General features: G+C 39.9%; 2 protein-coding genes across 2 annotated transcripts in view; one reads left to right on the top strand and one right to left on the bottom strand.

Annotated features, from left to right (window-relative positions):
* Positions 1–326: 326 nt before the first annotated feature.
* On the bottom strand, positions 327–6,564 carry dctn3 (dynactin 3 (p22)). The gene is made up of 7 exons (XM_080426090.1): positions 6,393–6,564; positions 5,982–6,066; positions 5,650–5,736; positions 2,752–2,835; positions 2,579–2,637; positions 2,400–2,459; positions 327–962 (listed from the first exon to the last, which is right to left on the bottom strand). The coding sequence occupies exons 1-7, from the start codon at positions 6,492–6,494 to the stop codon at positions 876–878; spliced, it is 564 nt and encodes a 187-aa protein (XP_080282216.1). The 5' UTR covers positions 6,495–6,564; the 3' UTR covers positions 327–875.
* Positions 6,565–7,032: 468 nt separating this feature from the next.
* atg5 (ATG5 autophagy related 5 homolog) overlaps positions 7,033–16,378 on the top strand; it is a 29,594-nt gene continuing 20,248 nt past the window's right edge. Inside the window, exons 1-6 of the mRNA XM_080425617.1 lie at positions 7,033–7,127; positions 7,445–7,692; positions 9,361–9,488; positions 10,450–10,528; positions 10,808–10,970; positions 14,005–14,099. Of these exons, the coding sequence (XP_080281743.1) occupies positions 7,585–7,692; positions 9,361–9,488; positions 10,450–10,528; positions 10,808–10,970; positions 14,005–14,099 (573 nt within the window). The 5' untranslated portion in view covers positions 7,033–7,127; positions 7,445–7,584. The remainder of the gene's footprint in view (positions 7,128–7,444; positions 7,693–9,360; positions 9,489–10,449; positions 10,529–10,807; positions 10,971–14,004; positions 14,100–16,378) is intronic.

The following is a 16,378-nucleotide window of genomic DNA, read 5'->3' on the forward strand; positions in this document are numbered from 1 at the left end:
GTTTTTGTGGCAAATATAAATGTGATATTACCTTACTTCATCAATAATCATAAGCAACAACCACCAATTTAGTCAGTGCTTTCATAAAACGTCACTTGTATTACGATTGATATTCGTTTTGTTACAAGCCCATTGTTATGTATAGGCGGTATAGGATAGGTGGGCACTAGGGAGGGACAACTGGGCACCTTGGACGTGGGCACTATGGAAATCTTGGCACCTGGCTACTATGAATTTATTAATATTTAAGTAAACCCTAAAAGGGTCAGAAAATACAAGTTGTGTAAATTGCGTTTAGAATCGGAAGCTCAAGCAACACATTTCCACAAAAAAAAAAACATTTTAATATTAATGTCATGTTTCAGCCATAATGTATAACTATAATTAAGTTACTTTACGTGAGTTCTCTTCAGATTCAGATAACCAGAGAGAAATAAAAGTCTTGAGGGAGGCAGCAGTTGAAAGGATAAAATGTCTTGTGATAGCCCTGTAGCAATGGAAGCTTTGGAATGTAGTGCATGCACATAGAAGAAACTAAACAAGCATAAAAGGCTACTGTACACACTGTCTCCAAAATTCGCTGCAAGGAAATAACTGGATTTGAGTGCACAACATGCCTGACAATGGGAAAGATGGGATTTAGATTAGCACGAGTAATGTCTACCTTCTTCACTGCCCCAAAATATAAATAAAATCGACTTATTTGCCTACTAATAATTAATCAACCAGTTGAGATTATGTCTTTTGTCCATAGCATCAAATGTGGACATTTGTGGCCATTTATACAGGGATCAAGTTAAACAAAGGGCACTTGTCTGGTGTGACATCACACCAAAGTGCATTCATCATCATTAAATTAATCCTTCTAAGTGTCTCTACTCCACTGGACGGGTTTCCTTGGCCTCCTCCAGGTTCCTCAATGTCTCATCCCACAGGGTGAATTGTTTCGACAGCAGGAACATCTGCCAATCAGAGGTCAGGGATCAAAGGGTCAGCAGGACAAGAAACTGAAGCAGTTTATGAGAAGTCTGGTCAACTGAATGTGCTTTTTTTGTTTTATAAAAATCACGACCACACACACACACACACACACACACACACACACTAGAAGTACAATATCAGTCACCAGAAGCAAGAAGTAATGTTTTCAATGAGTCTAACATGGTTGAAATAAGAGTTTGAAGTCGAATGGGCTATATATTTTAAATAAGAAAATGTTTAGATAGTCTAATCGCCACTGTTCATGACCACTGTTGCTGTGTTAATGTGAGTGCATTTTTATATAGTATTTTAATGCCCCTGTGTATTTTTGTAATGTTTTATTGTTGTAACTGACTGCTGGTGTGCCAAAGACAAATTTCCATTTCATGTCAATTTAATGGACAATAAAGCTTCTTTATCTTTTATCTTTATCTTTATATATGAGAGGGGGCATGTCTGGGGGTGCACTACAAAAGCCAGAGTAGATGTTAAAATGAACCCAGAAGGGTTTTTAAGTGAAATACCCCTTTAGAGGTATTTACTTAAGAAGCCCCTTTCTGGATATATTAAGCAAAGGCAGCACTTCAACTCTGGCTGTTTGAGCACAAACAGCGGAAACCTCTGTAAGTATGCATCAAACGGAAAAAGTTTGGGAACCACTGACATAAAGGATTTGGTTTTACTGAAATTAAAAACTGACTCAATTTTGGTCAGGTCAGCAGTTGTGTAATAAGCCACTTAAGTCAGAAATCTTAAAAAGTCAAATGTTGCTGTATGATAAACTGAATTCTTAACTCTTTGACTGCCAGAGTATTTTCATAAAGTACTCCCCCAGTACTCCCCCTCGTGTTTTTTTTTGTTTGTTATTTTGTAATCTAATTTTCATATAGTTTGTCTAGTTGCGTTTTTAAACACATACGACAGATCGACCAGCAGAGAGCAGTAGATTGACACCTCGAACACTCGCTGACTCGCTCGACCCCCACCAAACAGGCTCAAACAGTCCATACGTCATAACCGGATGTGACGTTTTCGCAGATTGCTGATCGGGCTAAAGTACGATGTGATACACGACGACGATGACTTTTTGTCACCCAGACTAAAGAAAATAGAAGTGGAGCTCTCCCTTCGTTTTTTATACAGTGTGAAAAAACGTGTTTTTCCCTATTCTGGACGAAAATGACCGGGGAAAAAAATTTGAACCGGAAACGGAATCTGCGTCATGAAACCGGAACCCGCGGAGTCTGAAGGAATCAGAAAGTGAAACTGATGATGAATAGCAATTGACGCGTTATCGAGTCAAAGAGTTAATATAATGTGTAATCCCACATTGATCACATCACTGTCGTCACTACCATGGCTTCAGTGTTTCCCAATGATAATAATCAGTTAGTTTAACTGTGGAAAGAGAGGCGCACCATTTTGTTGTATTCCTCAAAAAGCCTCTTCACCTCTTGGGTCTGGGCTTCAGCTTGGTCCTGAGAGAAGGGAAAGAGGGAAGAGAGGTGTTAACAACAAAAGACAAACAAGATGAATTATGTAGTGTAAGTGAAAGAGTAGGTGTATAAAAGAGAGGCTGATAGAGATAGAAGGAGACCTGTTCTTTGATGTGAATCGCCGACAGACGTTGGAGCTTAGTGGCATGCTCTGGTACATCTGTAAATAATGGACATACACTGAAACACAATACAACCATGCCATGTGTAACATATAATCAATGTTACAACTGTGTTGAGTGTTCTATTCTATCCAGCAACATAGAAACCCCACCTCTGATGTAGTTGCTATCGAGAAGTGGCTGGAGTTTGCTGACCTGCTCTAGTAGAGCAGCCTGGGAAAGCAGGAATTCCTCCTCTGCAGGCATAAAACAGAAGTATAGAATCACAATGAGGAGAGTAAAGCCTGATTCATACTTAGTCGTACAACGTAGTAAAAATTATGCATGAGGATGATTAAAATAGTGACATTTTGTGTACAAGTTAGCACCATGATTTGGCCTTAACATTAGCACAACCCTTAGAGGTAGGGGTGTGCCGATATATCGTCCCGCGATACGTTTTCGTGACGATATGTATCGTTTTGAAAAATAATAATATATATAATCAATATAATAATCAGGCATGCAAACAGCCCCGAGGTGAAAAGGGTGACAACATGTTGTTTTTTTTCGGGTCAGGTGTCACACTATTGCCCTATTTGGATTCAAAACGGCTATTGTAGCTGAAAAGCTACAAGTTTGCATGTCTGATTAATGCAAAAACAGAATTATTTGTTTGCATTCGCTTTTTTTCTCCCGCATATATTTTCATAATAAAAAAGTGCGTATCGTATCATATCGAAATCGTATCGAAGTTGTGAGCCCAATATCGTATCGTATCGTTTCGTGGCCTCTAAGTAGGGCACACCCCTACTTAGAGGCCAAGAGTATAATCCACACTGTCACAGGTGTTGGTTTGTGCCTTAAAGTCAAATTATACTCGCTGTGTCTGCATAGCCGCGTCTTGTGATGTACATTTTGTCTAGTATGATGTATACTATGACCACGTAGACATGCACGTTTTGTGACTGCATGTACTTTATGTGCGTATAAGTATAAGATGTTCTGTTTGAGGAGACAATGGCTGCGTTTACATGGACAATATTCATTCATTCAGAATGAACTCATTCCGAACAGCGATTCATACCCAACTGTTTACATGGAACCTGAATAAAAGTATTCCTTGTTTACATGACCCAAAGCATTCATTCGGAATATAACTTTTGACATGCGCAAAGTGGTTCTGCCTACGCCCGGGCATGGAGGGGCGGCTCCACTACCCGAGGCAGAGCTTCCCCTGGTGGGCATGGGGAGGAGGCAATAGCCCCTTATACCTCCCCTGCGGAGGTTTGTCGGCCGTAGGCAGGCCAGGAAGCGACGCAACCACTCGGGCCAGGCATCCGATGAGCTGTCCCGCGCACCGGTGCGAGCCTGTGTTCCTTTGTTATCGCTGTTTTAATGCGAACGTAGCAGATCCACAAGTTCAGACCAGTTTTGTTTTTGTATTGGTACCAGACAGTATCACCATGTTTTTTTCATTATGTCACTTGCTCCAGCGCTACGGCTGTCAACTAATATTCCATATTGGAATAGTCCTTCAAATATTATAAAATAAAAGAAGGGTCGACTATAAAAATTTAAGTTTTAATTAAAATAAAAAACAATATTCTGCCTTGCGAGTTCTCACGAGACTTGAGGCACCTGTAACATTACACAGTATCTGGTCTCGCGAGATTGCATCAGCGTGAGCTCTGAGCAAGCAGCTTCAAGTCAAACTCGTCGTACAACGGTGTCACACGCTGAACACGAGCCGATCTACAAGACCACAAAGCGTCGCGAATGCAACGCTTTGTGGTCTTGTAGATTGGCTAGGTTTTCCAGGGGACAGTCGTGCAACTAAGCATAACTCAGGTACGCCCCTCTCATGCTGTAAACACAGACAGACTGAACACAGCAGAGCAGTCACACACAAGCTCGCTCGTAATGGTAGAAAGTAAGCGCTGTACTGAATGTACACACGTTTAATAATCACACAACGTCACTTTATTGAATAAAAAATAATAACACAAGTTAAGCTGAAACAGGTGATCCCTTTGGTAATGATGATAGACAGCTCACAACCAAACTTTGGATTATCCCTCATGGTAAAACTTAAGCTACTACATGTCACATTTCTCATGTAGGCTACCTTAATTTTATTTAAACAAAAAACCTTATCTGACTGAATAGATTCTTTTGATCATAATTTCCCGTTTCATGTCAAGGACAGGTAAGATTGTTCCTCCTTCACAGGCTCAGATCATCGGAGTCGAGCGCTTCTCAGCAACAACCACGGCTGAAGCATACAGAGACATGAATACTTATGCAGTCTTTGAATTAAAGTTTTACTGCATACAATATTTTATATAAATAAATAAAAGATCGAGATCTGATAGGCCATTTTTGGCCAATTCTGACAGCATTACCAAGCGCGAACATGTGCAAAATAATGTATTCCAAACAGAGGGGAGCGTTTGGAATAAAGTGTTTGTATGGTAAATATCTCTCAATTCATATATACCACCTCTCCAAACCCGAATGAAAATTCATTCCGATCAGACCGGAATGGAATATTCTCTTCCAATTGAGGTGTTTACATGAGCATTTTTATTCTGAATGAACAGTCATTCCGAATATTAGTGGAATATACCTGTACATGTAAACACAGCCAGTGAGAGGAGATCGATTGCTACTTGCTGTATTATATTATGTGATAAATCTGGACTTGAAATGTAGGTGTTTTTCAGTGGCAGGTTTGTTAAATAGAATACAAACACAACTGAATAAAAATACTACATTTGAGGTATTAAGAGAATAACAGGAATGCACAGAAATAAATTACGAGATTAGAAGATAGTTAACTAAGACAGTAGACATCTTCTCACAATGGCCATGACACAAGTGTGCCTTGTATTGAGTGGAGCCCGTGTTAGTCTTGCTCTTGAATATGTGCATGATTGATTGCGAATACAAATTGTAGTATAATATAATCACGTAGCTTCTGCTGTCTGCAGACACACACTACTCAGACATGGCAAGTATAATAAGGCCACCATTTAGTTCACAGAGACCCATGTTTTCATGTCTCTTACCAGCAAGGATGAATTCCAGCTTCATGGCATCAGGGACAGTGATGTGGTCTGTGAACTGGGGGTCTAAGTACTTCACTAGGTCTTCAACTGCATAAACAGAGAAACATATTTAAAAAAGAAATAGCAGTGACATGACTCAATGTAATTATCAAATGTAACATCGTAATTTCAGTTAACATCATAACTTCAGCTCCATATTGCATATCATTTTTCAAATTCGCAGTCAGGGACTATATTTGGGTGTGAGCGTTCTTGTATTCTTTGGAATACATGAAATGTATGTAAATATCACAGCCATTCTAGGGCTTATTTGGGTGCAGAACAGAACTTACTCTTTTTGTGAAGGATCTTCACTCGTTCTCTCTTGTTGGCTGTGTTGGCCAATGCTGCTTGAATTCTGGCAAGGGATTCTGCACACTACAGGACCGATCAGAGATCCAAGGGAGGTTAGAACATAATGATAACATCACATGATATGTTATGTTGTGCCATTTTGGATGGCAGCTGACTGTAGCATCTGAATGATTCAGATGCTAAGATGCTACAGTTAGCAGTATTAAAGCAGTAGGTAAACCAAATAAAAAATGCACAATAGGTGGTTAGCTACTCTTACAAATGTAATTTGTAATTATTCACTTCAAGAAGTCCTAATATGGATTACGTTAGCAGTTTTACTGACGTTGGGATTGAAAGGGCGTATCTAACAGTTAGCTAATAATCAAGTCCTTTTGCTCTGAACAAACCTTGACAGGTTTTCCTCCTCTATTTTTTCGTTCGCCATATATATGGCTTTCCACCGCCTGCACACGCGTTTCGAAGTTATCAATTTCGGCGTATTTGTCCATCGTTGATCCTTGATGCTTCCACCGACCACAACAAAACCTGTAAAGAAGACGAACCCAGACTAATCACGTGATCCTCTGGGACGTCGCCTATTGATGACGAAACAAACTGAACCGGACTTTAAAATCCGCCATATTTGTTGTGGAATGAACAGCCATAACAGCCACTTTTCACATGTTTCTACATGTTTGTGTCGTTGGATACGGTCATTCTTTTTTTGATAAAGACACACCGAGGACACTAAAATAATTATGCATCAGTTTCCCAAACAGTGGCCATCTTTGGGTCGCAGAACAATTTTTATGAGTCACGAGTAAATAAATATCTCTTTATTTTTATTTTTATTTCCAATACATTTTTTTTTTTTAATTATCTTTATTTGAAAAACATTTTCAAAATAATTTCATACATATTTGGGTCTTGAGCTAAAAAGTTTGGGGAAGCAGTATCATTAAAAGGCTATTAATTATGAAACCTGTTGTAATTGTAGTTTTGAGATGTAACTGTAGGTGTCGCTCTTGGCCGGAACCACTGTGAGCCTGAGATGTTTTTCCTGTTGACAGGAGGAGGAGGCGGATGACAACTATAACTCCTACTGTCACCACGGCCCTTCTCTTCTCCCACAGCCCGAGAAAGTAAGCTTTCCGTACATTTAATGGCCATGACACTGTCGGACGGAACTATTATTTATTTCCATGGACAATAATATGTTTTCCCATGAAGCAATAACATTCACCTGCCTTGCTAACCCCCATAGCTAGCCGGGGTGCTAATGCTACAGTAATTTAGCTTCACTGCTGCGCAGCTTACCAACTAGCTAGTTAGTTTGTAAATAAATCTAATCGCTCATGGGGATACGAGCTGTCTGCACAGAAAGACCACCGATCTCTTTCTGCCTAGTGTTTGTAATCCTAGTCTAACATTTGGGTTGTATATGACTGTCTGTCTGCAGGGGAATCGAACACCAGGTGATCTGTGTGTTTTTATACTGATACTACGTGGCCAACTGACTGAAGATTCCAGTATCATCATCTGTTGATCAGCTGAGGAATCCGTCATTTATGTTACTGTGCCACCGGGAGCAGCAGCAGCATGGCAGATGACAAGGACGTGCTGCGTGACGTGTGGTTCGGCCGGATCCCCACCTGCTTCGCCCTTTATCAGGATGAGGTCACCGAGAGAGAGGCTGAGCCCTTCTATGTGAGTGAACTAGTCATGGGCAAAGTTTAGAACAGTGTTTCTCAAACCTTTACATGTTTAGGACCCCCCCATTAACTGACAGTATTGGAACCACTGTCAGTTACATACTTAAGGGTACATTTAGAACCCCCTAAAGGGCCATTCACACTGAGCACTATAAACATAGTTTTGTGGATGGCAGAGTTCACACCAACTATTAAAAAAAAGACAATGGTGAACAATATAGTTATCTTTATAGTTCTCGTGCCCAGTGGGAATGGCGCTTAAAGGAACCCTGCGAGTCCCTGGACCCCACTTTGAGAACCACTGGTTTAGAACTGTTTGGACAGCGCCCTGTCACTGTCCACACAGTCAAGTCAAGTCAAGTCAAGTCAATTTTATTTATAAAGCACATTTAAAAACAACCAAAGGCCGACCAAAGTGCTGTACATCAGGGTTAAAAAAAACACAAAAAGCATCAAATTCATACACATACAACTGCAAGCAAAAAACAAAACAAAAACAAAACAAGAGGATCAACAATATATACAAAAAAGCAATAATATATAAACCATAACAAAAAGGCAAATAGCTAAGGAAACAAAAAATGTGGGAGCACGTAAACAAGTGTCCAACCATTTCTCCAAGGCAGGGGGTATTACTTAAAAGGCTTGGGAGAACAGGTGCGTTTTTAATCTGTTTTTAAAAATGTCCAACGAGGGTGCAGCCCTGATAAATGGTGGTAGGTTGTTCCATAATTTTGGGGCAGCAGCCGAGAAAGCACGGTCACCTTTGACTTCAGGCGGGTGTTTGGAACCTTGAGGAGCCCCTGATCCGCTGATCTTAGTGGCCTAATGGTATCGGGGGGAGTACGCATCTTGCATATATAGGGCGGTGCCAACCCATGGTGGGCTTCATAGGCGAATAATAAAATTTCAAAATCAACTCTATGTTTGACTGGAAGCCAGTGAAGGGACGCCAAAATGGGAGTGATGTGATCCCACCTTCTGGTGCCAGTCAAGAGCCTAGCAGCCGCGTTCTGGACAAGCTGCAGTCTAGAGAGGGAGGTATTTGAAACTCCTGCGTACAGTGAATTGCAGTAATCTAGGCGGGAGGAGACACAGTGGCTCTGCTATTTGTATTGACACAAGTGTAAGAGCATCATGTGCCTTTATGTGCTTTGATGGAATTCCCCTTGGCCTTCAGTGCATTTACACATGATTTATTACGGATCCATTTGGTTACATTTGTACACTCTGAGTTAACCACTTAAACCCTATACTTAGTTGACTGCGGTCCCCCAGGGCTCTATGAGTGGCCCCCACCTTCTTTCCCTCAACACCAATTCTATTCGGCGAAAATAGCAGATCTGCTATTTTCACAGTGTGTCTGTCTATTATGACAGAATAGCGATAGGGATGAATAGGGATGCTAGGGTTCATTTGGTTAACCCATTTAGGGCGGGAACCCCTATTTGTGACTATACCTTTCAAGACGGGAACCCCCTTTGGGGTTGTTGTTGCTATGTACAGTACAACATACATTTTTTGCAATCTTTGAATAAACATTTGAAGTTGTTCATAAAACTTGGGTCAGGATTTAGAAGGCGTTTTTAGAATCGGCCTCAGGTCTAACACAGTGTGAGGAACCCTGGGTATCCATAACCAAACGTGTTCTCTGTTGTCCCAGCTGCTGTTGCCCAGGGTGAGCTACCTGCCTCTGGTCACCGACAAGGTCAAGAAGCATTTCCTCAAGGTGGTGAAGGCTGAGGATGTGGAGGAGATGTGGTTTGAGTATGAAGGAACGCCTCTCAAATGGTAAGCAATGCATCATCATGATTTGTGTGCATGGGGTTCTCATCTTAAACAAGCTGCGTGCTTAACTGAGTCTTCCAGTTTAGTAGACCTTGTATTGTGAATTTTGTACTTCCATGTACTGTGATTCTCATGTCTTACTAAATAAAAGTACATCAATCAATCAATCAAGCACTTCACTTAACCACTCCAGCCTGATTTACTTTGTCATTACGACAGTGTCGCGTGCAGAAAAAAGCAGAAACAAGCATCACAAAGTGTTGTGAGCTTGTAGATCGACTATTTTCAAAAACAAATTGAAAGCTTTTGAAAATATTTGCCTATGATAACAATAAGATACAATGAAATACAAAATATACTCTACATATTAATTATTTCTTCATGAAAGAAAGGATATTCCCATACCAGAAATATGTTCTTTCACTTTCCATAAGACTATGCCATCATGAACATTCATGTTTCCTTAATGTTGCCCATACCTACAGTATGTTGAGACTGACACTGTTCCTCAAAACCCAACTCTTGTCTTTACCTCAAGATGTGAAACTCTGATCACCACCAATCGATTTTTTTTGGGTCACAGTTGACAATGTGTAAAGGTCCTGTGGTGATGATGACACGTTGTGAGCTTGTATACTGGCTATTTTAGCCACGCAGCGGCACCTTCGTAAGATGAAGTTTAAACTAGACAGCATTGCACCTTCCTCAGCATGTTGCTGAGTCAGTTGCTAAATTGAGCCACCAGGTGTCAGATTAGCACCACAAAAAAAACGTACATTGGTATACATTGGCCATGGTTTTGTTTGTACATTTTTGTTAGTCATACTGTGTAACTTTTTCAATGAAAAATTATGTGTTTCCTGCCATGCCTATTAATCTGCCAATGTACTGTATGAATAAATGTTATCAGTCAGTACTGAGACCTTTGGAGTGATGGGATCTTGTGTTTGGTACCTCCTGCCAGGCACAATCCAATCGGAATGCTGTTTGACCTCCATGCGTCCAACTCTGCCCTACCCTGGAACATCACTGTGCACTTTAAGGTAGAGACCAGCCAACTGTTACTGGCTGAGGTTCACCACCACTACTACTGTTTTGGGAAATTGGAAGGATAGCATATGTTTGTTTTGTATGTGTATTCTGTGTTCATGTGTTCTCAGTGTATTGTGCATGAAATATACTGCAACTGAAAGTGATATTGGTAATCTTCATCATAGCTAATCTCTATATTAGTTGTACTGGGTATTAGCCTACAGCAGACAAAAATGGAACAAGACCCACATGTGATATGCTATGTGTGTATTTGCACTTGTTTTTCCCAGAATTTCCCTGAGCGTGATCTGCTCCACTGCCCTACCAATTCAATAATAGAGGCCCACTTCATGTCTTGCATCAAGGAGGCTGATACACTGAAACACAAGAGCCAGGTGATAAATGACATGCAGAAGAAAGACCACAAGCAGCTATGGATGGGCCTGCAGAATGGTACTTACACATGCACTGATTGACACAGGCGTGCGCACATGTACTAATCTCTTACTTACACATACACAAATTCACAAGCCTTACATGCACATAGATAGGACCATCTTTCCTATACACAATCAAAGATTCGCCTAAGCACTCAGTTTATTTCCACATGTGTACTCACACATGGGTTCACGTGTCTTTTTGGCTGCGCACGTTCAAACAAAACAAAAAAAAATCATCGATCTCTTACATTAATAACATTCATTAAAGCCCACGCTTTATCCTTTCGTCTTCCTTTCCACATCAAACAGCACGTCTCACCCCCAGGGTTCCATCTGAAAGCAGTCACAGAAAGCCCAACCTCCCCTAGATTCTCAGTAACCCATATGCTTGGCCAAGAAGCTACTTGCTCCCTGCGTAGGCGTACCTGTCGATGACTTAACCGTTATCTGTCGTGGGCCATACTCTCTGATCTCTGGGTGGTGTAGTATTCATGCGTGGGCAGATTTTGGGGGGATTCCTTTGTTCGATTTATTTGAAATATTGCCGCACAACTCGTTCAATTTCTTTGAAAATCAGTGCTGTAGCAGTATTGTACTTTAGTCTGGACGGGCAGGAATGGAGAGATTTTGTTTGATTGGGTCTTATCAGTCACAACATGGCCTTCTCTTCCTTATCACGTAACCCGTTTTGGAATAGAAAAACGAAATCTTGAATACTAGTGAAAGAGCATGAGCAGTACGCAAACATTTCTTTCAGTTAGGCTTCATCTGGACATTGGATTTTTCATGAACAACATTATTGTTATAGACAATTCTGCTGACTTGCCAACCCGAGCACCCTTATTACTTATAATTATGTACCACCTCTTACTGGTAAATCTAGGTATGCATGTTGGGAAGGTTTGGGCATATGTGCATGTCGTTGCCACAGTGCTTTCAATGCTGTCCGTGGTCACCTTGACTGAGGAAATGCCACAACATTATGGATGGATTTAATTTGGACTAAACTCTCAGTTTCAAAATTGGATATAGTGTTTAATTGTGATGTATGTATGAGGCCAAAAACTGTCATTAGAGAATAAGTGTGAAGCATTAATTAACAGAGCGGCAATGCCCAGACATTTAACACAAAAAAATTGAGTATTATAAGATTTCATCTTAAAGTTGAACCTACAATACTTAAGTAGCCTGTGGTTAGGGTTAGCTATCTTCAGTTGAGTGGAGGTGAGTGAAATTATGTCATGAAGTTTATATAAATGTATAGAATCTACTGACAACCACTGTCAAGCAGCATAATGTCAGTGACAATGACTCTGTTATCTTACACTTAAAGCCTCTGATTCCAGAACACTGGCGTAAAGCAGTGTGGTTTGGTTCTGTTAAAATAAATGGGAAGAAAAGCAAGCATTAATGATTGCTCACAAATATTGTGGGATCTCTGTATAAAAGTTGCTATTTTTAATGTACTATTTCATGGATGTTGTACTTGTTGTCAAATGGCTGTCAAATGTTATATGCATTTTCAGGTATGTATTATAGACAGTCGTAAAAGGCCTACAATGCTCCTATGAATGCAGATGGTTTTCATTTAAAAAATGCCGTTTTGCAATGAAAATGTCTTAGTAGCCTTAGTCTACATATGATTTATCTGATTTGAGGAAACAAAAGGCCCCCGACAGCTTGAACCAAACAATAGAATACAAAAATAAAAAGCAGGTATATTTGGTGAAGAATTTGCTTGAAAAACTTGGATCACAAAAAAAGGTTACTGATCTTGTCTTTATGTACAAAAAAAAGTAACCTGTCAACCTAATGCTGGTAAATGTGAAAATCATAATAGATGCTTTGAACAAAACTGCAGGATTGGATACTTTGAAAATGTTTTAGAAGATCTATGATAGAACACAGCTGAGAATTTGAGGCAGTAGCGATTGAATGGCTGGGAAGAATCTTTAGCGTTCATATGAAAGTGAGAGCCCACCCAGCCCCCTAAAAAAAACAACAAGCTTGAAACCATGTCCTCTCTATGAGGACTTTCACATCTAAAACAAACTAGAAACAGAGAGGCCTAGACAGAGGGAGAGAGTTTAAACCTTAAATGTGAGAGAAGGAGGCTGTGAAAAGTTTAAAAAGCCTAGGTTTGTGTGAAAGTGAAAAGACTTAGGTGAGGGAGTTTGAAACCAACACATGTTGGGCCAACTTTCATAATGGTTGAATGATGCAATGACAAAGATCTCTTGGTCTGGGACTGAGTGTGCGGCACATTTCTCTCCTTAAGTTCATATTTTTGATGTGGCCAGTTCCTTATTAATATAGACCTGGCACAATAACATTTCACCATTACAGTTGAGTATGTGTCAACGTGGTTCCCCTTTTAGTTCCCATGGGAAGTTGGATAAAAGTAGCTAAAAGGTAGGCTAGAGCAGTGGTTCACAAAGTGGGGCCTGTGGACCACCAGTGGTCCTCGAGGGGGTTCCAGCAGGTCCCCAGCAAAATGAGGAACAGTTCAATTTCACCCTCCTCGATGTTAGACTAATGAGGATGTATAAGAATGACCATTCAGATCCTAAGTTTAACTTTCCACTGTTACTGTACCTACTGTATTGACACTCGTAGAATTCTGTATTAAATCTAGCCTTAAATCTAGTGAGTCTAACAACAAAAATCTTCTCTTATGGTGATCCCACCCACAAATATTTTAAAATGGGTGTCTGTGGCCTAATGCATATCAATTTGGGTGTCACAAACTGTCTGAGGAACATGGCTGGGGTTGTGAGTTGGTGTTGTGAACATGAAAATGTTTGAGAACCACTGGGCTAGATAATAAAGAACTGAAAGACATAAGCCCATAAAAGAGACAACTGTGCTTAGCATCCATTAGTCATTTAATGTATAAGGGAAGTGTTATGCACTTTTATAGCATGCTGTGGTGTTTAAGATGTGCATAGTCAACAAGAGAATGGTAATTTAATGTTAAACTAATGTATTGTAAGATTTGAGCTATCTGACTGTGTTGTGTCTGTGCCTCTGTGTATGTGCTGTTCCAGATAAGTTTGATCAGTTCTGGGCCATGAACAGGAAGCTGATGGAGTATCCCACCGAAGATGGAGGTTTCCGCTATATCCCCTTTAGGATATACCAGGTCAGTAACAAACTGATGACACACACAAATTCAAATGTTTTACCACTGAATTAAACATAATGAACCATTTGCCTCCCTGTCGTTATACTTGAAAAATCTCCAAAATAGCCTAGGCCTATATGCTTAATTAATACACGTATGCTGGTGTTGTACAGTGAAAAATAGAGAAAAATGTGTAGTATAGTGAAAAAGCAAATATGCCCCTGATGCCCCATCGTACAGTAACAGGACACCATTATGGCTTGAAGCATCCCACTCAGCACTTCATAAACCAAAGTATACCAGAAACCATTATACTTGACATTATGTGCTTAGCTTGTTATTGTGTATCAAGCTATGATGTGTTTCTTCTACTGTAGCTATGAATATATGCACTGTTCATATAAACTCCAATCTCCAATTGTGAACTCAATTGTCATACTTTATAACCCCGCCGCTGTCCATTCCTGTCAGCCAGAGCCTTCAGTTGTCATTGTGGTTTGAATTGACACAAGCACTTAGCACTAATCTCTAACTCCCAGAGTAAACCTGCGCTACAGATGCACGGCGCCCAACTTCCATAGTTTCCATGGCTTTCCAGTCTTGCTGCATAGCCATCCATAGCTGCTTAGTACAGTGCATCTTGAATGTACTGCAAATGTAGAATATTTTCGAGTGTTCGTTCATTACGAACAATGTATGTAGTCTTGAATGTAAATGCGGAATATTTGTGAGTGTTCGTTCATTATGAACATTGTAACTGTTATTATGTTAACTCGACATGTATTAACCCATTAAGACCGGGAACGCATCAGTGTCATTTTAGATTTATTTGGCTATTCAAAAATAGCAGATATACAAGCTCATAGCCCGGCACCGAGTTACATTGTGTAATGTTTTGTGATACTGTTAATGAGGATTGAAATAAACTGTCTAAACTAAACTAGTCTTAGTGTAACCACCTGTAAAATTAACAAGGGTTTTCCACGTGGGAATCCAAACATCTACAGTACCACTCAAGTGACATATTAGGCTTTTGTTCTCATTCATTACTATCTGACTGTCTTGGCTTGGGACCCAATCCCAAACGTATCTAACTAACTGCATTCATAGAAGGTGTAGCTGGATTGGATGAGATCATCATAGGACTGGGCAATTCACCGAAACTTTACCGAAACCAACATTTTGAACCTATGATCGAGGAGCAGGTTTTAGTTACATTTTTTTGTGTGCATTTACAAAAGAAAATGCATTATTTTTTTATATTGATTAGTCCACCCTTAGGCCCTAATACATTGTACAACGATGTCGTGCAAAAATAGCCGATCTTTGAAAATGCCTTAATTAAAATCGATTAAATCAGTCAGTTCTATTAACTGTTGCACCCATAATATTTGCAGTACAGACCTTGTCAGAGAACTGAGGACAGTGTAAAAGAAACCATATAAAAGAATCATTCATTAATCGTAATCGAGGCAAAAGTTTGAAATAATCATGATATGGATTTATATCGCCTAGCCCTACAGTGTGCCAGCATAATAGGAAAAGTATATCATAGATACTACTATTATAAAGAAATATCAATAAACATTAAAGTAAAATTATTAGTCTGTAATTCAAAGTGAGACTGCATTTGCACATACTTAAACAGCATAAAAATGAAGGCTTCCTACTAATCCAGCCTCTGTGGAACCATTGTGCTTCTGGCTGAGGTTATGAGTTGGTGTTGTGAAAGTCAACAGTGAGAATGAAACATGCACACACCCTTGTGGGTCGCCTACAGTAGTTCTCTCAGAATATGCCATGAGTGTGTTATTTGTGTGTGCGTACAATCTTGAATAAAGCTATAAGTGACAGATTTACAAGCTGATGCTAGCCTACTGCTTCATTTGCTTTATTTGAAGAATTTGTACAACTAAGGTTCAGATTTTGTGTCTAGCCACTTGTACCTTTTTTTTAAAAGATGGCATATGCAGTAACTTGCTGGGTGCTAAAACAGGATTACAGAATGCAGCTGCTATAGTTGTATATGCAATGATGATCAGGATCCAAAATATTACATTTTAGTATATAGATAATTGAGTTTAATAATAATTTTGACATCGTAGAATAGCCTGAGCCACAGTCTGGTCTGTCCACTAGGTGGGGTTAGAGGAATGTGTAAAAGACACCTCTGTTGGCCGGCTACCCTGTAGATTGGAAGTTTGCGGAGTATTTCTACCCAATTTGAGCAAATGTAGCCTGTTATCATTTCACTGAGATAGACTTGTTGTCCGGATCCATTAAATTCAGGCCAACTT

Source organism: Gymnoscopelus braueri (genome assembly GCF_963280865.1).
Source record: "Gymnoscopelus braueri genome assembly, chromosome: 4".
In the NCBI taxonomy this organism is placed as follows: Eukaryota; Metazoa; Chordata; class Actinopteri; order Myctophiformes; family Myctophidae; genus Gymnoscopelus; species Gymnoscopelus braueri.